The 26,486-nt window shown below is 46.2% G+C and overlaps 1 protein-coding gene and 2 long non-coding RNA genes across 6 annotated transcripts; all 3 read right to left on the bottom strand.

Moving 5' to 3' along the window:
* Window positions 1-26,486, bottom strand: LOC120959851 (sodium/potassium-transporting ATPase subunit beta-2). Of its 3 annotated transcripts, none has more exons than XM_040383541.2 (8): window positions 26,365-26,486; window positions 23,166-23,770; window positions 14,582-14,722; window positions 14,362-14,484; window positions 14,111-14,274; window positions 13,912-14,022; window positions 13,667-13,835; window positions 1-5,668 (listed from the first exon to the last, which is right to left on the bottom strand). In XM_040383541.2, exons 2-8 carry the CDS (start codon window positions 23,293-23,295, stop codon window positions 5,565-5,567), a joined length of 942 nt encoding a protein of 313 aa, XP_040239475.1. In that variant the 5' UTR covers window positions 23,296-23,770; window positions 26,365-26,486; the 3' UTR covers window positions 1-5,564. The 3 variants fall into 3 exon arrangements, with proteins under 3 accessions (XP_040239475.1, XP_040239474.1, XP_049465348.1); XM_040383540.2 differs by lacking the exon at window positions 26,365-26,486 and adding an exon at window positions 24,880-25,027; XM_049609391.1 differs by lacking the exon at window positions 26,365-26,486 and adding an exon at window positions 24,802-24,824.
* Window positions 6,715-11,756, bottom strand: LOC125907419 (uncharacterized). 2 transcript variants are annotated; one of them, XR_007452628.1, is made up of 4 exons: window positions 11,691-11,756; window positions 9,903-9,956; window positions 9,023-9,119; window positions 6,715-6,757 (listed from the first exon to the last, which is right to left on the bottom strand). It is a non-coding gene; the product is annotated as an uncharacterized LOC125907419 (long non-coding RNA). The 2 variants fall into 2 exon arrangements; XR_007452627.1 differs by lacking the exons at window positions 6,715-6,757; window positions 9,023-9,119 and adding an exon at window positions 9,649-9,707 and having other exon boundaries at window positions 9,861-9,956.
* LOC125907420 (uncharacterized) lies at window positions 6,864-8,435 on the bottom strand. Its single transcript, XR_007452629.1, has 3 exons — window positions 8,349-8,435; window positions 7,530-7,574; window positions 6,864-6,959 (listed from the first exon to the last, which is right to left on the bottom strand). It is a non-coding gene; the product is annotated as an uncharacterized LOC125907420 (long non-coding RNA).

The raw sequence follows: 26,486 nt of genomic DNA, 5'->3' as shown, positions 1-26,486 counted from the left end.
TGCTTGTTTCTTTTTTTTTTTGTTTAAGGTTTACTTTCGTTCCTTTTTGCTTTCGTCCTCGAATTCGATTACTTCTTGTGTTATTAATGTGGTGGGTGGTCTGTCTTAAATAGATCTTCAATTCAAGTCTTCGACTCGAGTAGCAGGTTGTATTAGTTTTATTTTCTTTCTAAACTTTTGCTCTGTCCGTTTATTCTTTAACTTTTTTTACCTCTCCATTTTTCCCCTTTTCCGGCTCCTGGTCCGGAGTGTGAAAGAAACTGAAAGCTGCAGTACAAACGCCACCCGCTTAAAGCGTTCGAATTGTTTTCTTCTCATTTATCTGTTTTCTGTTTTTTTTTTCTTTTGTTTCTTCTTTTTGTTTCATTTGTTACTCGAATTTTGTCTAACGTTGGTTTTATCATTCTTTTTTTTTTGTTTGTTGCAATTTTATTGGGCTTCTTTTGTTTTATAGTTTATAGTATTAAGTAATGTGGTATTGGATGTTTGCTTGCTCTCTTCCCTTTTTTTATTCTCTCGCTGCAAATCTTGCTTGTATTGCGTGATCTGTTTCTGTGTGTTTGTTTGTGTGTTTGGTTTTTTTCTTTTCTTTTTTTTAACAGACTTCGAAAAGCGACACTACCCTGCGACAGGTATTTCAACTAAGATTTTTTCTGTTTTATGTGTTTGCACGCCTTATGCATGCCGTTTGTGTGTTGATTATGGGGTGAAATGTTAGGTGAAAAGCGCCACACGGTTCAGGCGTGTGCTTGCGATGTGAAGTATTGCAACACAAAGAAAGGTGTTTCGTTATGCTGTGTACGCGAGTTCATTTGCTCAGCTGTTTTCTATTCCTTTGATGTTTTGTTCTGCTCCTTTTTGTGTGTATTACTTTTACTTTTATTATTCAACGACATGGCTTTCTCTGTTTGTTTTGTTTTATAACTAGAAAGGTTTTATTCATTATCATCTGTGTATTTGGGGATGTACGCGTGTCTGATGTGTCGTTGTGTATAGGTGTGCGTGTGTGTGTTTGTGTATGTGTTGTTTTGTGATTCACTTATGCCATTAACTCATCGGTATCCTAGTAAATATTCTCGACTAACAATAGATTTTCAGCATCTCTGTCACTAAGTTAGAGATTTCTATTTCCTCCCACCATTTCGTATGGGCTGGTTTTCTTTATTTCTTCTTTTACCATTTGTAACGTTAATTTTAATTAAAATTTAGCGCTATATTCTGTTTAGGGTTTTTTGTTTGTTTGTTTTTTTTCTCTCTCTTTCTCTCTCTTCTAACGCCTTTCTTCTCCTTTCTCTTCATTTATTTTCTTTTGCGAGCTTTTCTTCCCACGCGTTTTGTATATCGCAACAAAACACCGCTTCCAGTGGGTTGCTGCTACTAGAGTGACTGAACAAAATGCGGATGCAGCTACGAAAGGATACGTACGCGTTGCTCGCATTGCACCCGATTTGCGTTAGTAAAGGAGCGAAATGCACAAAACACAAAAGTAACATTGGGGGGATACAATCCCTATTTACCACACGCAGTGAAAACATGTAATACCTCTATATATGCGCTTATGCGTGCAGCGTGCCGCGCGTACCAACACGAACGACCGACGACAACGATGACGACGAACACGATGACGACAACGACGACGACGACGACGAGCGAAAACACAAGGTGGCCATTGAATGTCACCGAAAAACTTAACAAAGACACGAGATAAACGCTATCCTAAACAAATAATTTATCAAGCTGACAGCCTGCCTGGATGTCTGGTGCAGCTTTCGAGCTGTCCCACCAGACCGTCCTTGGGGGAGGATGCCGCTCATAATAAACTGCCTAACCAAAAAGGGCTTCCATCGTCAGCAAAAACAAAAACGCAACGCATCCGTACACCAACACGCACGCGCAAGGAGCTTTTCGCGTGAAAGCAATCCTTGCAATTGGGGATTGTAGCTGTGTATAGGTGATTGTGATGTGTATGTGTTGTGCGCGTGTAGCTTATACCCACGATCGATTTCTTTTTATAATTTGTTATTCTTTAAAAAATACTTATAACTCGTAAATTTAATATCATGCATGTGTTTCTACAGATGCCCGAAGCTCCACGCAAAAGTATATTACGTTCTATTGTACGACACTTGCTTAACGTCTGCTGCATGCCGGTTTTGAATGTCTGTATGTGTGGTTTGCCTGATCTTATTTAGGTGCTTTTCGATATTTTGCGTTGTAGTACGATACGAATTATCATGAGCGACTTGCTCCAAGTTCAAATTAACGTTTTCAAGATCTAGTCCAGGTTTTTTTTTTTCCAATTCGATGGTCACACTTATCCTTGCGCCATCTCTTCCATTACCATTTTTTTCCAATTAGCAACAAAGTTCAATCACATGTTGATTGTAGTTCAAATGACACAGCACTGTACAATATTTATCGTTTTCATTTCAAAATTCCACCACAGAAGGAATCACATCACACAAAACCAATCAACCAACACAACGTTTCGGGTGTCCCGTTCACTTCCCTTTTGTAAAAGTTTTTGTTTATTATTATTGTGAAAAAAAAACCAAAGATAATCCTAGCCGGATGCATGCTGGATGCAGCTTAAGCTTGACAAACAATGCGAAAAAACACATGCTCACACTTATATCTGCGCGTGGTGGCTGCAAGCTACGAGACACGGTGTTTACACAGTATGGGTTAGGTTAAGATTATCAAGATCAAGGTTTGAACAGCGATGGTGTGCAGGACATTTGTGTTTTCATTATGCGTATTCTACTGTCTTCATTTCCCCCGCTGGGAGCAGGGCTTGACTTCTCTAGCAAAGTGCAAGAATCATTTAAATTCGTCTAGCAGTAGGCGCGCGAATTCGATCAGCGAAGATAAACACCTGCCAACGATGTTTAGTTTCCAATGGCAACGGCTCAACAGTTCATAGAATGTTTTCAACTTCCAACTCGAGTGTTCAGCTCTTTTAACAACTTCTGTTTTCAACTTCTGTCCTGTATCAGTGTGGTTTGAGTTACTTCTTTTTTGTGTTGTGTTGTTATACGCATTTGCAACAATAAATTCACTGAAGACATTGGCTCGTTTGGTTTTACTGTCGACTATAGTTATTTACTTTTATTTCTGTAACATTGTTCGTTATGTTATTTTTGGTTTGCTAATATCTCGCGCTTCTCGAGCGATTGTGTGTTGTGTTTGACATGCATTTCCGTGTCGTTTTCGTGGCTGCATGTGTTTGCATGCGTTTTCCACATGCACTTCAGATCGGTTGTTCGATTCATTGTATTTTTCTATTTTTTTTCCACGTTATTATTTTGTTTTCTCTGCAGTTTTTGTTTTGTTTTAACTTATTCAGTGGGCAGTGAGTGATAAGAATAGAAAGAGGCCCTTCATGCTGTTTAGTTACGTTCGCTCGGTGTACTAAGTAGACCACCTCAGTAGCGCTACACACATGATGCACTAGCAAAACAGGCAAGTTTACCATTACAGCTTGTTGCCACCAGTTGCCCATTTGAGCAGAAGCAGAATGCTTAGCGACCATGTCTTTCATGCCCAACGTAGCAAAGCAATGCGTGGCTGGTGCACAACTGATGCACACTGACACTAATCAACGACACTTCTCGTTTAGGCTACTTACTACACCACGCTACGCTGTCCTTGGTTGCGCATACGCAGCTACTAGACTTTGACAGTACCGCACAAACGCCATCTGCCATCAAGGGGGTAAAGGAAATCATACTTCTTCGTTCGGTGTTTTTTTGTTGTGAGTGTATTTTTCGGCTTTTCTTCCTTTATTTCATATTTCATCAGCGGCTGCCTAGTACATCGTACAGGGTGGTGCGAAAACTTCTTTTCCCCCTTGCAACCCTTTCCGGCCAGCCTCGTTATGCATTTATCTTGTGTTGAGTGTATCTGTGAATGTGTTGGTGTGTGTGTGTGGGTGTATGTGTAAGTGTACGGCACGAGAAGAAAGTTTAGCATGTGATACAAACTACATTGCTCCAATGGTTGAATGCTGGCCTTGCCTGTTTTTGTTTGTTTGCTTTGCTGATGTACGGCGACGCTTTGACGCAAATACTTCAACTAGATCTACAATTTGCAGACTATATTTTCCGGAGGGGGGGAGGGAGAGTAAGGAGAGCTCGAGAAGCGAATCGACAGTGAATGCTGGGGTTTCCCCCAACAGCGACCGGCGTGGGGCCAAAGGGACCATTATGCTGACTATGCTGACCCGCCCTATGATGACTGCCCCCAAATGACCGGGTATATCATGCGTATTCGGTAGTGTCACCCTCATGTTGATGCATGTTTTACTGCTGCTGCTGCTGGCTACTTTCGTCTAGTACGATGTTCCATTCTTCTTCTTTTTTTTAATCTTCTTTTACTGCGAGAGATCATGCTGCTATGCTGCTTAAGAGTGGGTGTGTGTGTAAGGTGGAGTTATATTACGGAAAGTTGTGTTGTGTTGTGTCAACTATAATTCTAGCATGCTGCACCTAAATAGAACACATTCGCTCTCGCCTTACTAATAAACCGCGTGAATATCGGTGTCGCCGGTTTCTTATTTGTTTTGTTGGTTTGTTGTTGTTGTTTTTTTTTTAATGGTTTTTCCCCCCGTCAAACTCTCGCTTTGTTCGTTCTTGCTTTGCTGCCTCCCTTTTTTTACTTACTGACTTACTGAAGCAGAGAGCGGAATGCCTCTGGGTTTTGTTTAATTTTTGTTTCTTCTCCCCCTTTTCTTCTTCTTCTTCTGCAATTAGCTGTACAACTTACCTACAGTTATTACGATGGTCTTAAATCTTTTACTTGTTTTTTTTTATTATTATTAGTTTGTTTTCATTTTCTTTTCTTTCTTCCTTTTTCTTTGCTTTAACGTGGGTATTATGTATACTATTGCAATAACAAAATCATACAACAATCTTCACCAACCGATAGTAGCTGAAGTTACAGGTGAAAAGTATAAAATGCCTAGCCCAAATGATCCAAAAACGATTACGCCGTCACGCACGCACGCACGCACGCATCGTCGCCTACTACAATGTGGTTTTTTGGTTGTTTTTTTTTTCTTTTAATATATGCCCTTGATTTCGCGCGCGCATATGTTGACTCCCTTCCTGTTTCTCGTAACGCGTTGATTTTAATGGATGTTTTTCGCACGTTCTCGTAGTTGGGATTCTCGTGTGTATGCTTGCTTTTTGTTTGGTTTGTTTTGTTTGACTCAATATTTCAACGTCGACGATCTCCGATCTCCGATCAACAAATGTTTTTTGCGCACTACATTTTGCTGCTGTTGCTGCTGCTGCTGCTTCTGGCTGCTTGTTCTGCGGTTGTCCTAACGCTAGCGTAAACTCATTCGATACTTCTAGGCCTGCTTTTGTGCCTGCTGCCCTTACTACACTGCTGCTGCTGCCACCGACCGATCGGACTTCGGTGCAGCTTGCTCTCTTCCTTTTCCCGCTCGTCTCCCTCCTACAAAAAAACGATGATAACACGTGCGCCTGGCGAAATGTGCGAAGTGGAGCCGGGATGGCCCCGGGTTCGCTGCTTTAAAGTGGTGCGTACGAGCCACCGATTTAATCGATCATCAGCTCGAAGTGAACGGACCCTCTTCGCTCAGCCCGATCGTACATGATGTTGCGGGCCCAGGCTTTGCATTCGATGTTGATGAGCACGCCAGCTGAAAGTGAATGAAAAACATACAAAAAAACAATTAGTTATCGTTAACCGAATTTTACGTACTTCAAATACATTTCATGCTCCCCACCAGAAAGTGCATTAACCTGCTGCTTATCATAAACAAATCGTAAACCTTGAACTCTTCCAGCCTTTTTATCCTAAAAAGTAAAAGGCTGTTTTCGGCACCCGTTGCAACCGGTTTGCTGGCCAAAAATTCAACAAAAAAACCGGTTTCATTGACATCCTTTCCCCGCCGGTTGCATAGCGGGATCAGTTGCAAAAAGGTCCAAAAATAAAGGCTCGGATTACTTTCCTTCCGGACTGGAATGCAATTCCCGTTGCAGATGCAACTTTCGTACGAAACCGGTTTCGGGTTTTTAAATTTCGCTGTATTTCGGAACCGCTGATATAATCGTGCTCGAGGTCGTTTGCCCGTCAGTCGGTTACGGTCAAGGCGAGTGTGATCATCATGCAATTGCATCTTTGCTCTACAGCTCTTCTGCTGTCCGTGTATTGTGTTTGTGCTTCCGCCAATGTGGTGACGTTCGGGACGCCCGATGTGCAGCTGGAAATTTGCTACAAAAAACGCATTCTGAAAGGTTTGCGCAACCCGGTCGTGTTTACGTTCGATAATGTGAGTTCGATAGTGTACACTTAGGTTATGTGAAAGTGACTTGAACAAAAAATCACTGTTTTTGGTCCCTACGTTTCTTTCAGCCTCTTCCACACCTCATACAGTATATACGTGTGGAAGCGCCACCACATCGATACAATACTGAGCTGGCTGTACGGGTTGTGCGTGGTGGCATTGGCCAGTTGTACGTGACCATCGAAGTGAAGGATCTTAAACGAGCCTTTATCATAGGAAGCAATGTGGAAGTTGTAATTAAATGCTTGCCTCCCTTAACAACGGTAACCATGCGGACGACAACGCTTTACTCAACGAGCACAACTATGATGTCTACAAACTCAATCACATCAACGACAACGACGAATGCTCCTAGTTCATCCTCTTCGAGTACCACATCTAGCAGCACTTTAACTACATTATCATCCACGACTCCTGCTACCACCAGCTCTACAACTCTATCTAACACCGTTTCATCTACAACTCCTGAATCCACCAGCTCTACAACTCTATCTAACACCGTTTCATCTACAACTCCTGAATCCACCAGCTCTACAACTGAATCTGTCACTGCTTCATCGACGACTTCTACTTCAATGACGCCTCCTACCTCACCAACGATTCCTACATCGCCAACGAGTCCTTCTTCTCCAACGACTCGTACCTCTCCGTCGGCTCCTACTTCACCGACAACTCCTGAAACCACCAGCTCTACAACTGAGTCCACTGCTTCATCGACGATTTCTACTTCAATGACGACTTCTATCTCACCAACGATTCCTTCATCGCCAACGAGTCCTTCTTCTTCAACGACTCGTACCTCTCCTTCGGCTCCTACTTCACCGTCAACTCCTCAAACCACCAGCTCTACAACTGAGTCTACCACCGCTGTAACGATGACTTCAGATTCTACTACTTCATCAACTGAGTCTACCACCGCTTCATCGATAACTCCTGCTACCACCAGCTCTACAACTGAATCTACCACCATTTCATCGACGACTCCTGCTACCACCAGCTCTACAACTGAGTCTACCACTGCTGTAACGATGACTTCAGATTCTACTACTTCATCAACTGAGTCTACCACCGCTTCATCGACGACTCCTGCTACCACCAGCTCTACAACTCAATCTACCACTGCTTCATCGACGACTTCTACTTCAATGACGACTCCTACCTCACCAACGATTCCTACATCGCCAACGAATCCTTCTTCTCCAACGACTCGTACCACTCCGTCGGCTCCTACTTCATCGACAACTCCTCAAACCACCAGCTCTACAACTGAGTCTACCACTGCTGTAACGATGACTTCAGATTCTACTACTTCATCAACTGACGACTCCTCGACGACTCCTGCTACCACCAGCTCTACAACTCTACCTAACACCGTTTCATCGACAACTCCTGAAACCATCAGCTCTACAACTGAGTCTACCACTGCTGTAACGATGACTTCAGATTCTACTACTTCATCAACTGAGTCTACCACCGCTTCATCGACGACTCCTGCTACCACCAGCTCTACAACTCAATCTACCACTGCTTCATCGACGACTTCTACTTCAATGACGACTCCTACCTCACCAACGATTCCTACATCGCCAACGAATCCTTCTTCTCCAACGATTCGTACCTCTCCGTCGGCTCCTACTTCACCGTCAACTTCTGAAACCATCAGCTCTACAACTGAGTCTACCACCGCTGTAACGATAACTTCAGATTCTACTGGTTCATCAACTGAGTCTACCACTCCTTCATCGACGACTTCTACTTCAATGACGGCTCCTACCTCACCAACGATTCCTACATCGCCAACGAGTCCTTCTTCTCCAACGACTCGTACGTCCCCGTCGGCTCCTACTTCACCGTCAACTCCTGAAACCATCAGCTCTACAACTCAGTCTACCACTGCTTCATCGACGATTTCTACTTCAATGACGACTTCTATCTCAACAACGATTCCTTCATCGCCAACCAGTCCTTCTTCTTCAACGACTCGTACCTCTCCTTCGGCTCCTACTTCACCGTCAACTCCTCAAACCACCACCTCTACAACTGAGTCTACCACCGCTGTAACGATGACTTCAGATTCTACTAGTTCATCAACTGAGTCTACCACCGCTTCATCGACAACTCCTGCTACCACCAGCTCTACAACTGAATCTACCACCGTTTCATCGACGACTCCTGCTACCACCAGCTCTACAACTGAGTCTACCACTGCTGTAACGATGACTCCAGATTCTACTACTTCATCAACTGAGTCTACCACCGCTTCATCGACGACTCCTGCTACCACCAGCTCTACAACTCAATCTACCACTGCTTCATCGACGACTTCTACTTCAATGACGACTCCTACCTCACCAACGATTCCTACATCGCCAACGAGTCCTTCTTCTCCAACGACTCGTACCTCTCCGTCGGCTCCTACTTCACCGTCAACTCCTCAAACCACCAGCTCTACAACTGAGTCTACCACCGCTGTAACGATGACTTCAGATTCTACTAGTTCATCAACTGAGTCTACCACCGCTTCATCGACGACTCCTGCTACCACCAGCTCTACAACTGAATCTACCACCGTTTCATCGACGACTCCTGCTACCACCAGCTCTACAACTGAGTCTACCACTGCTGTAACGATGACTTCAGATTCTACTACTTCATCAACTGACGACTCCTCGACGACTCCTGCTACCACCAGCTCTACAACTCTACCTAACACCGTTTCATCGACAACTCCTGAAACCATCAGCTCTACAACTGAGTCTACCACTGCTTCATCGACGACTTCTACTTCAATGACGACTCCTACCTCACCAACGATTCCTTCATCGCCAACGAGTCCTTCTTCTCCAACGATTCGTACCTCTCCGTCGGCTCCTACTTCACCGTCAACTTCTGAAACCATCAGCTCTACAACTGAGTCTACCACCGCTGTAACGATAACTTCAGATTCTACTGGTTCATCAACTGAGTCTACCACTCCTTCATCGACGACTTCTACTTCAATGACGACTCCTACCTCTCCAACGATTCCTACATCGCCAACGAGTCCTTCTTCTCCAACGACTCGTACGTCCCCGTCGGCTCCTACTTCACCGTCAACTCCTGAAACCATCAGCTCTACAACTCAGTCTACCACTGCTTCATCGACGATTTCTACTTCAATGACGACTTCTATCTCAACAACGATTCCTTTATCGCCAACCAGTCCTTCTTCTTCAACGACTCGTACCTCTCCTTCGGCTCCTACTTCACCGTCAACTCCTCAAACCACCACCTCTACAACTGAGTCTACCACCGCTGTAACGATGACTTCAGATTCTACTAGTTCATCCAATGAGTCTACCACCGCTTCATCGACGACTCCTGCTACCACCAGCTCTACAACTGAATCTACCTCCGTTTCATCGACGACTCCTGCTACCACCAGCTCTACAACTGAGTCTACCACTGCTGTAACGATGACTTCAGATTCTACTACTTCATCAACTGAGTCTACCACCGCTTCATCGACGACTCCTGCTACCACCAGCTCTACAACTCAATCTACCACTGCTTCATCGACGACTTCTACTTCAATGACGACTCCTACCTCACCAACGATTCCTACATCGCCAACGAGTCCTTCTTCTCCAACGACTCGTACCTCTCCGTCGGCTCCTACTTCACCGTCAACTCCTCAAACCACCAGCTCTACAACTGAGTCTACCACCGCTGTAACGATGACTTCAGATTCTACTACTTCATCAACTGAGTCTACCACCGCTTCATCGACGACTCCTGCTACCACCAGCTCTACAACTCTACCTACCATCGTTTCATCTACAACTCCTGAAACCATCAGCTCTACGACTGAGTCTACCACTGCTTCATCGACGACTTCTACTTCAATGACGACTCCTACCTCACCAACGATTCCTTCATCGCCAACGAGTCCTTCTTCTCCAACGATTCGTACCTCTCCGTCGGCTCCTACTTCACCGTCAACTCCTGAAACCAACAGCTCTACAACTGAGTCCACTGCTTCATCGACGATTTCTACTTCAATGACGACTTCTATCTCACCAACGATTCCTTCATCGCCAACGAGTCCTTCTTCTTCAACGACTCGTACCTCTCCGTCGGCTCCTACTTCACCGTCAACTCCTCAAACCACCAGCTCTACAACTGAGTCCACCACCGCTGTAACGATGACTTCAGATTCTACTAGTTCATCAACTGAGTCTACCACCGCTTCATCGACAACTCCTGCTACCACCAGCTCTACAACTGAATCTACCACCGTTTCATCGACAACTCCTGCTACCACCAGCTCTACAACTGAGTCTACCACTGCTGTAACGATGACTTCAGATTCTACTACTTCATCAACTGACGACTCCTCGACGACTCCTGCTACCACCAGCTCTACAACTCTACCTAACACCGTTTCATCGACAACTCCTGAAACCATCAGCTCTACAACTGAGTCTACTTCAATGACGACTCCTACCTCACCAACGATTCCTTCATCGCCAACGAGTCCTTCTTCTCCAACGATTCGTACCTCTCCGTCGGCTCCTACTTCACCGTCAACTTCTGAAACCATCAGCTCTACAACTGAGTCTACCACCGCTGTAACGATAACTTCAGATTCTACTGGTTCATCAACTGAGTCTACCACTCCTTCATCGACGACTTCTACTTCAATGACGACTCCTACCTCACCAACGATTCCTACATCGCCAACGAGTCCTTCTTCTCCAACGACTCGTACGTCCCCGTCGGCTCCTACTTCACCGTCAACTCCTGAAACCATCAGCTCTACAACTCAGTCTACCACTGCTTCATCGACGATTTCTACTTCAATGACGACTTCTATCTCACCAATGATTCCTTCATCGCCAACGAGTCCTTCTTCTTCAACGACTCGTACCTCTCCTTCGGTTCCTACTTCACCGTCAACTCCTCAAACCACCAGCTCTACAACTGAGTCTACCACCGCTGTAACGATGACTTCAGATTCTACTAGTTCATCAACTGAGTCTACCACCGCTTCATCGACGACTCCTGCTACCACCAGCTCTACAACTGAATCTACCACCGTTTCATCGACGACTCCTGCTACCACCAGCTCTACAACTGAGTCTACCACTGCTGTAACGATGACTTCAGATTCTACTAGTTCTTCAACTGAGTCTACCACCGCTTCATCGACGACTCCTGCTACCACCAGCTCTACAACTCTACCTACCACCGTTTCATCGACAACTCCTGAAACCATCAGCTCTACAACTGAGTCTACCACTGCTTCATCGACGACTCCTACTTCAATGACGACTCCTACCTCACCAATGACCCCAACATCGCCAGCGAGTTCTTCTTCACCGACGACACGTACCTCTCCGACGGCTCCTACTTCACCGACAACTCCTAAAACCACCAGCTCTACAACTGAATCTACCACGGTTTCATCGACAACTCCTGAAACCACCAGCTCTACAACTGAGTCTACCACCGCTACAACGATGACTTCAGATTCATCTAGTTCTTCAACTGAGTCTACCACTGCTAGCAGTTCTTCAACAGTGTCAATATCGATATCAACTAGCAGTTCAACAACTTCCTCATCATCAGTTACAACGCCTGTGACTCCACGAACAACAAGTCAATTCACTCTTCCTACAATCAGAACATCTCCATCTAATCCAACAACATTACCTACATCATCTACAATTGAGTCTACCACGGCTTCATCGACAATTCCCGCTACCACTAGCTCTACAACTGAATCTACCACCGTTTCATCAACAACTCCTGAAACCACCAGCTCTACAACTGAGTCTACCACCGCTGTAACGATGACTTCTGATTCTACTAGCTCTTCAACTGAGTCTACCACTGTTTTGCCGACGACTTCTGTTATTACAACAGAGTCTACCACCACATCATCGACGACTTCAGATTCTTTAACTTCTTCGTCTGAGTCCTTTACACTCCCGACTTCATTATCTACTGAAGCAACTTCGTCTTCAGCATCTTCGTCGACCGAGTTGTCGACCTCATTACCTACAACATCTGAGACCACCAGCTCTACAACCAGTTCTTCAACAGTGTCGATATCGATATCAACTAGCAGTTCGACAACTTCCTCATCATCAGTTACAACACCTGTGACTCCACGAACAACAAGTCAATTCACTCTTCCTACAATCAGAACATCTCCATCTAATCCAACAACATTACCTACATCGTCTACAACTGAGTCTAGCACTGCTTCATCGACGACTTCTGTGACGAGCTCTACAAGTGAGTCCACCACAGTTGCGGCAACGACTCCTGCTAGTACTATCTCGACTACTGAATCGTCCACTGCATCTTCGACGGCTCCTGCTACCCCCAGTTCTACAACTGAGTCAACTACAACTCATGCTGATACCAGCTCTGCAACTGGGTCTACAACTGTTTCATCAACGACTTCAGATTCTACTAGCTCTGCAACTGAATCTACCACTTCTTCACCGACAACATCAGATTCTGCTAGTTCTTCTACTGAGTCTTTTACTTTCCCAACATCATTTTCTACTGAAGCTCACTCGCCTTCGACAGAGTTTCCATCCTCATCACCGACCTCGTCTGACATCACTAGCTCTACAACCAGTTCTTCAACAGTGTCGATATCGATTTCAACCAGCAGCCCAACATCTTCCTCGTCATCAGTTACAACGCCAGTCACTACCACAAGCCAGTCAACTCTTCCTACAGTCAGGACATCTCCATCTAATCCAACAACCACTGTATCTCCAACCTCCACGATGCCAACTGCAGCTCAAACTACATCGGCAGCACAAACAACAACATTATCTTCCTCTACTAAGAGTACTCAAACCACAAATTCAATGCCATCTTCACCATCTCCTTCCCAACCATCCACATTTTCCACCAGACCAACAGTGACTCTCTTCCCCACCATCACCCCATTTTCCTCAACCACGGCCCGTTCCGTTACGACTACAACAAAATACGATCCTCCCGTCACTGCACTGAACACATTGATAACAACCAAGAGCGATTATGGTTCTGCAATCACGTTTCCCAGCGTGTTTTTCAACTTTAAACCGCAACAAACCACCCGGACTCCTCCGGAATGGTTGGCATACATTAATTCAAAGCGTGACTTCAAACGAATCGATTCGAGCGCTACTTTCAATAGAGCTCGGAAGTTTTTCTACCTTCCACAATTGTAAGACTGTAACGAAACCTTTCGTATCGTAGTTTATCTTAAATAAATGTAACAAGCAACAAACGATATCATCGGTTCTATCGTTTCATTTCTCCACAGTTCTATTTCTGGGTCGCTACATGAGCAATACTTACTCTTTGGTTTTTCGAAGTAGACTGCTACTACTGGTGGCAGATATCCATCAACATTCTTGTATGGGAAGAAGTATCCAGGGAATCCACGACGCGGGATGTACTGAATGGCACCGATGTGCTCATTATCGGCAGGGTTTTCACCGGAGCAGGAAACCCAAACCACGTTGGTCTGTATGGGTGGTTTTGGAAAAGAAGCGGATTTAGAATGATATATACCTCAGAGAGTCGAAAACACAGTTGCTTACGTTCTTATTTCCTCGGGCTTCCTCTCCGCGGATGTGCTCCTTCAGATCATCGGGCATTTTCTCCGGCAAGTTGGTCGAGGTATTGTACATATCTGGGACCCAGTTGTAGATCTAACGGGCGGCAAACCAAACAAAGAGAGGGAGAGAGAGTTAAGTTTCACAGCAATTTCGTACCACTCCCCACCGCCTGGCAACTTACCTTGTTCAGCTTCAAGAATATGCACGGGCTCTTCTTCTTAAAGTTGTATTGATTTTCCTTGACGCACGGAGACCAGTTAGTCATAGGAACTTTGCAAACCTTGCCCTCCGGCGGCGGATTGTCGAACGAGCAATCGACGCGGTTGTCTTCCTCTACCGTGTAAGCTGTAAAAGGCAACCAAATGATCGTTAGGCTTCGGATGAAACAGGCTCTTCTCACTCTTGCTGCCAGCTAAATTTGCTACTACTTACGCTCCAGAAACTCATCGATTAGTTTGGTCCAGATCCCAACGTTTCCATTGTCGGAAGCTTTGTACCAGATTAACGAGCTCTCCACGTTCTGGTACTCTGGCGGTGTTGGTCGAAAGCCCAGACCTTGGTAGAGAAATGGACGAAACACAGAAACATGTCCATTACGGCAACCCGTATCGCACCAAGGTCGTCCCCGACGAACTCCTCCCTCAGATCTTACCTGGATTCGATCCAATCAGCGAACTGTCAAGCTGATATTTAGGCATATGCATGTCGAGCGTCTGCCAGAACACGGCCAGCATCGCGGCAAAGAATCCGACCAGGGCAGCATAAAAGCACACGTAGAAGAAGAGGATTTTCGCTGCGGAAAGGATAGACAAGAACACAAGCACGATTGCATGATTAATGAAGGCTTCATTAGTGTTGACATTTCTTTGCACTCCGCCGATGACGCACGCTAATGTGTATATTTATTCTATGCAAATGCTTCATACGGGCAAACATATAATACGAGCGTTATGAAGGGACTTGGAAACGTTTAACGCGAGGTCGCATTCACTCCGGCTGCACAGCGGCTGCTTGCCTTGAGCCGTGTGAACCTGTGTTTCATCAGTTTGGTGAACTGAATTTCTATAAATAACCGAGTTTTCCTTTCGCACGGCTACACACTATATAATACGGGGTTGGCCTTAGACGCGGCTGCATGTGACAGCCAGATGGAACGTATAATATTCTATCTAGCACCATTTACGTCACGAATTTTATGGGTGACACAACCCAGAAAAAAAACCTCTGCAAAGCGGTTGTATGAAGAGTCTTACGTCTTATTCGCACAGACTGCACAGTGCGTAATTGAATCTGAACGGACTACTTCGCCCCGGGGGAAAGGGTTTGTACTGATTCATTCATTATGCACTTTGTACAGCGCATCATGTCCCATCAGTAGTGGTTTGAGAAAATGTGAGAAAATCAATTCCAACTGGGGCCACTGTTAACACGTCAGCAGCATGAGAGATGTTTGCAAGATGCTTCCACCAACGGACTGAGTTTGTATCGTATAATGTCCTTTATCCTGTCGTACATTGCCGCGTAAATGCATGCTCGCACCACCTAGCCCCTATAGACTCACGTGCACGATACGGCCTGACAGCTGCAGGCTTGTTTGCCACTATTTCATAAAACACTGACCATGACGCTGCCACTTCCAGCCTATTCAACCAGCGTCCGGGAATGTCGCGATGTTTGTGAATAGAATATGCCCGCGGGGAACAAAACTGAGATACGAGATTAAGTGTGCGAGAGGGAGAGAGAGGAAGGAAAAGGGCTCTTGGGAATGTGAGACATAAAAACAGCAACTGCGTACATAAGCCACTGCGCCCGATTCTGCCTTGAGGACAGAATCTTATTAACAGTGGCTGTTCCTTGCAAGCGAAGCGACGCGGTTACAGCAAAATGAGACTAACATTGATCCATGATAACTTGTGTGGAAAATTCCATGCCTTTTTTCTCATATACACTAGTAAACTAACGACAACAACAAACCTACCACCACTTTAACGCCCATCCCGTACTCACAACCCGTCCCAAAATATCAATTTTCATCAACAAGATATAACCGTCAATCATTATTCAGCAATTAACACCACCCAAGCCCGACTGCTCGGAGGCGCCCGCTCGTGACGACTGTTTAACGATTTAACGTACGCTGTGCCCTCTCGCTCGTTAGTTAACTGCTAAGGTCGCCTAATGGTAATGTGGCCGTGAATGCTTGGCGGCGGATTCCAGTTGCAGTTGCTGGAATCTCTCGTCACAGACGCAGAAGGTCGAAGCGCACGACGAAAATTTACTACTGTACAGGGGAGAGGGTTGGAACTGAGCACTAGGCACACAAGTACACAAATCAACTCTGTGCTAATAAGCGTTAGTGATAGTTTGAGCACAAACGCATGCTGATCGCACCCGACGATCGGCATCAGCTGTCGCTGGGACGTGATCTTTGCGGGGGAAAAAACAGAGCCCGTGCTTGTCATGGAATGGCACCCCAGCAGCAGCAGCAGCAGCACGTGTTTGAATGGGGAATTTGGAATTTCAATATTATTCTCGCCCGTTGAGTAAATAGGTGAGGATTAGTAGTGATCTGCTTGGGCAGACTAGAATTCCCAGCAGAAAATACCACAAGGTTGTGGGGTATTTTTGTGAAACTTCCCCAGCGACTGATCAAACCGGGGATTTCTATCGTCAACACCTGTTTCTTCAACCCAGACACTTTGTAGCGTGAATAAGCAATGTTTCTCTGACCAGCGAATCTAATAAAAAGTGCCATAAATGATAAATATATTCTAGAACCAAGTTCATAAATCATTCCGAATGCTTCACAGACGATCATGAGTCCCTCTGATCTACGGCATTACTTTCCGCCTGTCGTGATTGATGACGTGGTGAGCCGGCAAAGAGGGCTGCAAAAGCGGCGGGAGGGGGGCGACGAAATGTCCAGTACCGATCGTACCTAACTGGATCGATTATTGAAAAGCGGCCCCGACAAGCGACCGCCAACCCACCCCATATCACATGGAGATCAATTGAAATTAATGCTTATTGATTGTTTCTACATAGAATTAATTGAACGCAAGCCAATGCTTAATTGTGGCCGAGCTGCTTTTGCGTGCTGCGTGCATGCGAGTTGACTGGGGTACGGCTCTGATGTTAAATTGAGACGACGGTCTATCAGCCCAGTGAGCACGCGACGAACCTTCAACAACGATCCACGAAACATGCTCAATAAAAAGCATCGCGCTTAGAGTGACGCATGACGGCTCTCACATCGTCCGGAGCTCATGAATTTCCAATTTGGTGCACAGGGCGGTCATGTGCGGTCGGAGCGATAAGTCACGGAGCGTCTAGTGAAGTGTCCAGCAAACGCAAGCCCACCCTCTGGAGCATGAAGTATGGATCGATAAAGCATGTTGGTTCGTCTGTTGCCGAGAGACTAAAGTTTGATAGGCTCTAGAAATAGAATCTTCTTGTCTAGTCCCAAAAAATGTTACAAAAAAACAACTACAACAGAAAATCATTGTATCCAGTTCCACAGAAAAAAACAAAGTCAGCAATTTTGTGAAGAAATAAAAAAAAACTGATAATGAAGCAAACAAATAAATTACTTAAGCAATACGCTTCTCGCAAACGCCCTCGCGCGCTCTCTCTCTCTCTCTCCCGCTCTTTTCCATTCTGCGATTCAACTAATTTTCTGTGCCATGTTTACAATATCTCAGCGACCGCCCAAACACATTGTTGTTTGTGTGTTTGTTTGCAAGGACTCAAGAACATAAAAATGCTGTAGCCCGTTTCTGCCATACAATCATTGAGAACGTTCGTCACGTACCGAGCCGAAAGTTATGGCTAAGTATTGGGGAATTGAGGGAAGGAGGAACATCGAAGAACCTAACCAGAACTGGCAGCACATACACAACCAGAAGCACGATGAGTTTCTGATAAAAATTTCGCTCGCAAAGTGAAGTAGCGACAACCTTCGGGGTAGCGAATGAGGTCATGGTATTCATTGACGCCATGTTTTGGGGGGTTGGAGGGTGGACGGAATCGCGACGACCAAGTTGCGTTTATCAGTAGTTGTTTTGTGTGCTTTTTTTTCTCAACTCCACTAGTACCTTATCAACCTATCGAACGCTTCCGATGGTTCCGGTTGGCTATATAGGATAAACTATTTGCATTAGAAGGGAAGATGGAAGGGAAACAAATCATATCTAATGGCCCAATACATGTACGCCCAGAGAGCGGGCGTATTGTTAGGCTGAGCAAACAGACGGGTGTTCTTGATAATACTGTCCCACTCCCCACCTCCCTATATGTCGTAGACATTCGATAACATCAACGTTGCAACCATTATCATCATCATCGTCATCATCAACGTCACCAACCGTACTTCGTAGTTCCGCATAATGCGCATGAAATGGGTGAAAAAAGGGGAGAACGGCTTGAGTCCTAGAGTATCCGAAAGGAAATAAACCTTCCTTCGCCTTCTAGCCTCGCTCCACATACAGCGTCCGGTGTACGGTGTCAGCAGAAAAGAGTTCTCGATCGATAAGAGCGGCGTATCCTGTTTCTCGCACGACGAGAAAGAACACTAGAAAGTGAAGAAGCATCGGCGCAAAACGAAAAAGGTCTGCGGGCGAAGAAGTGGCAAGAGCAGCCATTAAGGCTTCCGTCCCTCCGCTCGCAACCGAACTCCGTGGAGGTAAGAAGACACTTCAGTAAAACAAACATTGCAAAATTGAGCACAACCTCACACATGGTGCCTCAACATTGGCTTTGCCCTTATGCCGCCGGATGAAGCAGAAACACCTACGTAGAAGCGAGCCGCTGTTTCCGTTTCGTAGTCTTGGTGGAAGAAATATTGGCGAAGAACATGAAAACCATACATTCACCAAAGAGCAACGTTTGCACGATCGCTGACTCTCGCTCCCCCTACAAAAACGGTTTAACGATCGTGGCGAACGCTAACCTGAACCAGCCGCACACCATCCAAGTGTGCGATGTTGCGCTTCGCGGTTTGCGCGGCCGTCGACTGCTCTTGCCGTCTGGATTGCGCGGCAGAAAGGAACATCAAACACATTCGAGCATTCGGAACAGCTGACAAGCAAACAGGGGAATAGGAAACGCGTTGCTTAGTGAGAATGAGACAGTAAAGTGTCATGTGGTTTTTTGGGCGACGTAATATATTAATAACCTTGTTGACTGTCCATTTGGGCAAGTATTGGGTTCAAGGCGCAAAGTTAAGCCGTCATACCCAACAGCGTATTTAGATGATTTAAAATCGCTTGAGGTGCAGATGTTGAAGAAGATAGACACACTGAGTTTTTCTCTCTTTCTCATGGAATAACTCGATTGTACGCGATCAAATGCGACAAAAAAAGTTCCAACCGAAAAGGTGACTTTCGCCCAAGCCACCGCGACCTGCGAATCTTGCAAAACTGGTTACGCGAGCCAACTTCACCTTCGAAGCGAGAGCCTACTTTGCATGCAAACCTCGGGTATGTTTGTTTTCTGCGTTCTTTCCTTTGCGCAGTGTTGCTGTATTTGTGCCGTTGGCAGGGTAGTGTTGCGGAACAGCGTATCGCAACGCTAGTGCGTCTAGAGTCGATTGATTCAATTGGAGGAAAACAAACTACAACAACCCGTAATGAGGGGGGGGGGGGGGAGGGTGCGGGTTGTAAACGCTGTAAAGCCAGCACGTGGTACAAGTGGCAGGGTGTATGATACTACCGAACTAAATACCCAATCAAACCGGTTCGATCGGAATGGCAATGGTAATGGGGCTTACCTCAATCCGAACTACATTGGGGTTAGACTCAATAATTCTCCGTCCCGCAAGTCGGAGAACAATTCCATCCATCACGCGCAATGACAGACACACGGGGGGTGCGGAAAACTACACGAGATGATTCAAGAACAGCGCACACTGGCTCTGGCGAACCGACGGTGTTCGATGGTTGGAAAATATCGCTTATTGGAAAACAGCAAAAAAAAAAAACCAACCCACTACCACCCCAAAAGTCTGTTGTGGGGTTATTTATAGGCAGGGCGCAGGCGCACGGGACGCACACCCGTGTTTCTTATGGAGCGAACAGCCCCCAATGCGGCACCAGGCATACCAATCACACACAAACAAACACACACACACAGGTTCAGGCAGGCAGGTCGTAAAACCGTCTGACGGCAGTGTCACGGCAGGACCCGCCCCGGACAGGTGGGCAGGGGTACGGGCGGTACCGAAGTTTACCAAAGTATTAAATTTAGCAATTGGTGCCCGCGTAACCTTTTTCTTCTCTGCCACCACCTCTGCTTGGCGGTTTTTGGACTTTTCGGCTTAGAAGTACATATACATACATTCCCGGCCGTGTGAGGTGCTTCCTCGGCGAACTCTCTATGCTAAAGGTATGTGACCAGGGCCGGTGGAGGAGGAGGGCTGAGAGATTAACGAGCCTGCATGATGCAAGTTGGGCCGTATCGATCGGTGCGCGCTTAATAGGATTCGAGGGTTCGAGGTTTTGGCGAATGCGGTTTCCAGAAGAACATGCCAACTTCTGGAGGACCAGAGTGAGTTGTGTAACGCCGGAACTGTTTTTTTGTGTGTGGATCCATTCATTGGTTCTTCATGTCTTACTAGAGCAAAGAGACTTTTTGTCACAATTCTTACATCTTTTTTTGGTTCATAAACGTACCTACCAATCGATCCAAAGTACACACACACATACTCCTTCTTAATTGTCTCATCAATGCAATGTTGCGCTTTTCAGCACCATCGAACGAGAGAGAGAGAAAGAGAGAGAAAGAGAGAGGAGAGAGAGCGAGGCAACACACAACTCCACTCCAGCACGAGGACGACCAGACCATCTTCGATCCGCGATGTGTAACAGTTTCAGTTCCCTGCTCGAGGGCAGGCATTGAAATTCAATTCGCTTCAATTTAAATAACAAATATGTTTGCGGTGCACATAACTAGGAGGCCGTCCTCCCCCTCCCAGACGCTGGGAGCGTATTCCATGTGAGGGGGTTTGGGTATCACCGTTGCCGTTTTTTGACACGACATTGTCAAAGCGCACGAGACATTTTTTTTCTTGCTCCCAATGGTTTCAATTGCTTACTCATACACACATCTCATCGTCATAACGATCGAAATTTTGTATTGTAAATATGTTTTTTTTTGTTACTGCTGTCGCAGGTTTGAATTTTTAAACCCCTCTTCTTTATGGTGCTAATAAAACAGGCAATGTCAGCAGAATTTGGATTCATAAAGGGTGTTTTCTTTGTTTGCTATAAACTACATGTGTTACATAACCTCTTTTTTTTTTTTGAAGGCGTATATGCCCGTCCGTCTACAATGATACATGCTTAATGAGCCCGTGCCTCCCTTTTTGTGGGGTGTATTAAGCTGTCAAAATAGTCCAAATTCTGTTAAATTGGTCCCACGTCGCATGACAAAAAAACCCCATTTCAACCATTTCCGAAAGTTGACACCACAAATCCACACGTGGCCCTGGCTTTATCAAATTATACGTATCTCTTTTCAGTGTGCTCACCCTCCCGAATCAACCATTACTACCTGGACGAAGAAAACTCGCTTATGTAATGATCCAGTGCCCGCCGCTCCACCCTAACCAATACTGTATTATTTCCATGCCATTGGAAACGCTCCCGGAAGGCTCGTGGAGGAAATACAAATTACGATAATTGTTAAGCTTTGGCAGCAAAATTACACCTACAAAGAGTGCGTGTGCTTGCTTTACTGCTGTTCAGTTGTCTGTTATTTTCCCTCCTACAATCCCAATCGTAGATAAATTCTTACCCGAAGGCAGAAAAGGAAACAATCCGCAAAGACTGCAGACTTTTTTACGCCAGGCCTGTCCACCAGGATGGCTAGCACTGTTTGTGAAGACAGCGTTACATAACCGCTGCCTTTCGTACTCCGTGAGGGGGGTGGGGTGCACACACATACACGGCAACGGCAACGAGACGGCGTCAATCATACACAACCTTTGTATAGTGGTATGCTGAAGGATTTTGCTGCAGTTTGCGTTGCTGGTGTCTTGAGAAGTTTTTGATGTAAAATAGCAATGTACTTTATGCCAATTTTTATCTTATTGTGCATTTTTTTAAATAATAAAAACAAGCTACTAGCCAAGTGAAGACACAAAGCAGACACGGCAAGCCTTCAGGGCGCTCCCAAACCTTGGCACACCTTTGGCCGATTGCGTAAGCGCAATCCTGCAAGCTCCAGCGAAAACCTTTTATTCATACATTTCCTTGTTTGCTTGTCGGTGGAAGAGGGGGGGAGGGGTGGAAGCAATGAGGTAGCTCCAATAAAAATGTGGAAACTTCAAGGCTAGAATAATCCATCACACCCAAACCGAACGTAACGTGTAATTTGCTTCATGGGTGTGTTGGTTTGCTCTATTAGTTTAATGTCTCTTTCTTTTGTCCATCCTTAAAGTACAACGGCACATCAAAATTGTACATAATTTATACTCTCTAAGGCTTCCCTCTACTAAAATAAATGTCCAAAATGCTTGATGCACACTTGCCATCGATTCGAATTATTCTCAAATAGGACAATTAATACGCCAAGCGGTTAAACGGCAAAGTACAATTGGAACGGCTGTTGGGAAAAGTAAAAATTTATGTAACCAGCTTTCCAAACTCGTCGCGAAAAGCGACGAGAACCAGTCACACAAACAGATGAGTGGAGAAAATCCTCAAACGTATGAGAGAGAGAGAGAGAGAGAGAGAGAGCGTGTGTCCTCATTTTCTCCCCAATTCTAATTTTTTGTCCCACAATGAGCGTTTCAACGGGTAAGTATCTCGGAGTAGTAGATTTTCTCATCCCTCATCACAGTGCTACTCACACGCGCACACACACACACAGACACAAGAAAAGGCTCTCACTCTCCCTCACTCTCCCTCTCTCTCGCGCGCGCACGGTGTTCGCATTCTTCCTTCTGTCCTCTGCACACGGTTTAGTAACGCGGAAGGACACTTGATGGCGCTAGCATCGCCACACAGTGTGTGCCTTAGTGTGCCCTTGTACCGTCCTCCTTCTCCCCCCCCCCCCCCACCGATTCTCGTGAAAATGGGACCATGAGAAAGCGCACGCGAGCACACGGTGAAAAATCCAACATGGCTGCGCCCCTATTTCATCGCAACAGGATAATGGAAAAGTGTCACGACCGCCATCACTACTAATACTATGTACTACTGTCCCACTACAGGTCCTCCTCCTCCTTCTTTACTTACCCCAGCTCGATCCGGTGCGGCCAAGGCATTGGCTGGTTTCGCTGTTCCACAGGAACGTCCTAAATCCTTCCCATTTGCCCAGCTTGGGCGGCGGGGCATAGTACTGTTCCGCTACCTTTTTGTCGGCCATGGCTGCTGCTGCTGCTGACTCTGTCTAATGCTGTGCTGACTCTGAATTGGCAGTGGTCCGTTCAGTCCTGTCGAACGCGCGCGCGACGATCGCACCTGTGCTGGTTCGCAGCTTTTCTTCACAAACACTCACACACACACTCTCTCACACACGGCCACACACACACGCCCGTATTACTGGGCCAGGCAGGCAATCGATCTTTGATCCTTCGAGCACCGCACAAGGTACACGACGAGCACTTGTTTTTTCCTCTCTCCCTCTACTGCTTCTTCTTTCTCGATGCACCGCTCTCGCTCTCTCGCTCGCCACCAAACTTCACGCGCTCGGTCGCTCTCTCGCTTCCGCTTCCGCTTTCGGTTATCCACAAACACGCGCGCGAACGCTCACACACCCATGCACACACTCGCAAACAGCAGCAAACTCGTTCCCAGCACCAGCGCTCGCTCGCTCGCTCACTCTCTCTCTGATCCCCGAACTGGAACGCAAAAACGCGCGTGTGTGCACGCGAGTTGAGTTGTGTGCGCGTATGGTGCGTGCGTGCGTGCGTGTGTGTCCGTTGATCGACGGAGCAGAAATCGCAGGTTGAGGAAAATCCACACCACACGGTGTCACAGGGAGGAACAGGACAATGGGAGGAAGAGAGAAAAAACATAAAGCAAAATTCGTTATTAATTTAATTCTCATGTACAAATAATTGAAAAATAGTTCAGTAATGTAAATTCATTTCACTAGCGACTTCTTTGGCAACAGTTTTAACGGGAAGGACCTGTTTCGTGTAGACCCAACACCTCCCCCCACCCCAAACCGGGATGTTCACCAGTCGCCTTTTTTATGTAACCACCTTTCGTCGAGCGAAAGGCAATGTGCGCGAGCGCACGTCTTTATCGTGTCATACTAGTCCCTTCACAGACCCCCCCCCCCCTACCCTCTCTCATTCTATATCCTCGTTCAATGTGACAGTGCGTTTGTGTGTGTGTGTGTGTGTGTGTGTGTGTGTGTCTGTATGCACTCAATTTTCCGTTCAGTCTCTCAGGTGGGATGAATCCTGTAGAAATTGTTCGATCATTCTTGCGAAAAAAGGTTTTAAGCAAATTATTGCACTTTGATTGAAATTAATTATTAAACTCTTTTCTGAAAAGCAAACTATGGCAAAAATCGACACACTTTGCATCTTCACAATTGTCCTTTTCATAATCATATCTACATCGCTCTCGCATATACATTCTCTAACGGGAGAGTTTTAACCGTTTCTATTCCCAACATTTTATTTGCAGGGTGGCTTTTGCTTCGGCTCGAAAAAAGTTTCTTGCACAAGTTTTTCCACACTAACACATACACACACACACTTTGAGATTTTGAAGCACAGTTTTACAAAATCAGAGCACAATTTGGTTCGCTCGGAAAACCACATCTGCACTTTAATGGCTTTTTTCCCACCCCAGCACTCGGAATTTTCCATCAATTGTCCATCCATCGAATGTTCTTCAACTTCTTGCACGTCCTCACATGATCAAATTACACTGCAAGTCCTAGTAGTAACTGGAGGCCCTTCCCCCCTCTTTTCCACTTTCCAGCAGCACGTACCCACACAACGGCGTAGAGCACAACGTTTCTAGTGGGGGAGGGTGGCGGAGGTTTGGAGGAGTGCGTAATGAAACGCGCTCGACCAGCAGCTACGATACGCCTGTAACCGATTCAGTCGCGGTTCTGAAAACGAGTCAGCACGCTGCCAACTGCCTTGGTTATTTATCCACCCCAAAGCCCCACCGCAAAGAGAGCGAGAGGGAGAGAGAGCGTACTAGACCAGGGAGGGGATATCGTGAGTGTATTGGCGAGTTATTTCTCTTGCGCGCACTCTCTCTCTCTCTCTCTCTTTGAGTCGAGTCTTCCTCTGGAGCTCTCCAGTCAGAGCTCCAACGCGTGGAGAGTGTTTTCCAACGTGAGAGAGCGCACTCTCGGATGCTCCGCCAAAAGATGTGGAGATCCGTTCGAGACCGTTTGCCGTCCAGTGAAGGAAAAACTGAGCACAAGAAATTGGAATATGAAGAGAGTTGGAGGGAGCGAAAAAAAAGGGAAAAATCGCGCAAACCTTCCCTGCGCATGCCTGTCGCTTTCGATCGGCGCGCTGCAGAGACCTGAAACACACACACACACATACACCATGGACACAAGGACAACCATCACCCCCATCTCCCTATTTTTTAGATGCTCCCTCATGCACACACACACATACATACAATAGGAATTGGTGTATTAGAGAGAGAGAGAAAAAGGGAGAAATTCGTATGACAAAAGTTTTGGAGGACATCGACAAGGGTGAAAAGTCGGCCGAAGGGCAGTACTGGCGGTACACGGAGCACTATGGAAAGGCGAAGGGGCAAGGCTCGGAGGGGCCCGTTCTGCAGACGGACTGGAGCCAGAGCCACATCCATAACGGATCAATGCCAGTGTAATTGGGGACGAAACTGAATTGGTGCACCCAGCTCTGGATGGCCGTTTTGCAAACGACGGCGCGGGTCCTTGTTCCTGATTCACACACTCACTCAGCGAGTCTCTCGCATACACACACACACGCATCCACACAATCATACACGCACACACCTACTGCCCTCTTCAGGACGAATTATGACACTTATGGGATCGATAAAACGGATTCCTTGTGAGAAGGTTTCTTCCTTCCTTCGCAAGGTTTCCCCCCTTCTAGCACATTGTCCTTGCCGTTTGTGGCCTGCGGAGTTAGCGATCGGGTTCCCAAAATCCGGCCCATAACTTACAGACACTAGACAAAGTAATTTCCCCCACCCTCCCACTATGGTTTGGCCTCGAAAAACACCTTTCATAGGGGAGGGGTTGAGAAGAGTGTTCCTTTTCAAGTAATTGCTTCAGTTACATCACACCTTTCAACACCCTAACTGTCACACATACACACACACACAAACACACGGATACTGTCCAATTTGCCCCCCCCCCCCCCCCCCCCCGGTAAAACTACAACCATCGAGCTAGTGCTTTTTGCACCACACACAGGAAAAAGGCAGTAACCACGAGCGCTGTGGAAAAAAGGCGTACCTCTTACTATGACCACATAGAACCGAATACGCTATGCAAGTGGTCTCGTACCGCGGCACCGAAGGATTGCTTCCGGGGGCAAAGCGCGCATACACTGGGTGTTCTATCACCGCACAGCGCCT

This window comes from Anopheles coluzzii, chromosome 3 (assembly GCF_943734685.1).
Source record: "Anopheles coluzzii chromosome 3, AcolN3, whole genome shotgun sequence".
NCBI classification, from domain to species: Eukaryota; Metazoa; Arthropoda; class Insecta; order Diptera; family Culicidae; genus Anopheles; species Anopheles coluzzii.
Note: the sequence above shows the minus strand (reverse complement) of the source record. Positions and strands in the feature narration are given on the sequence as shown.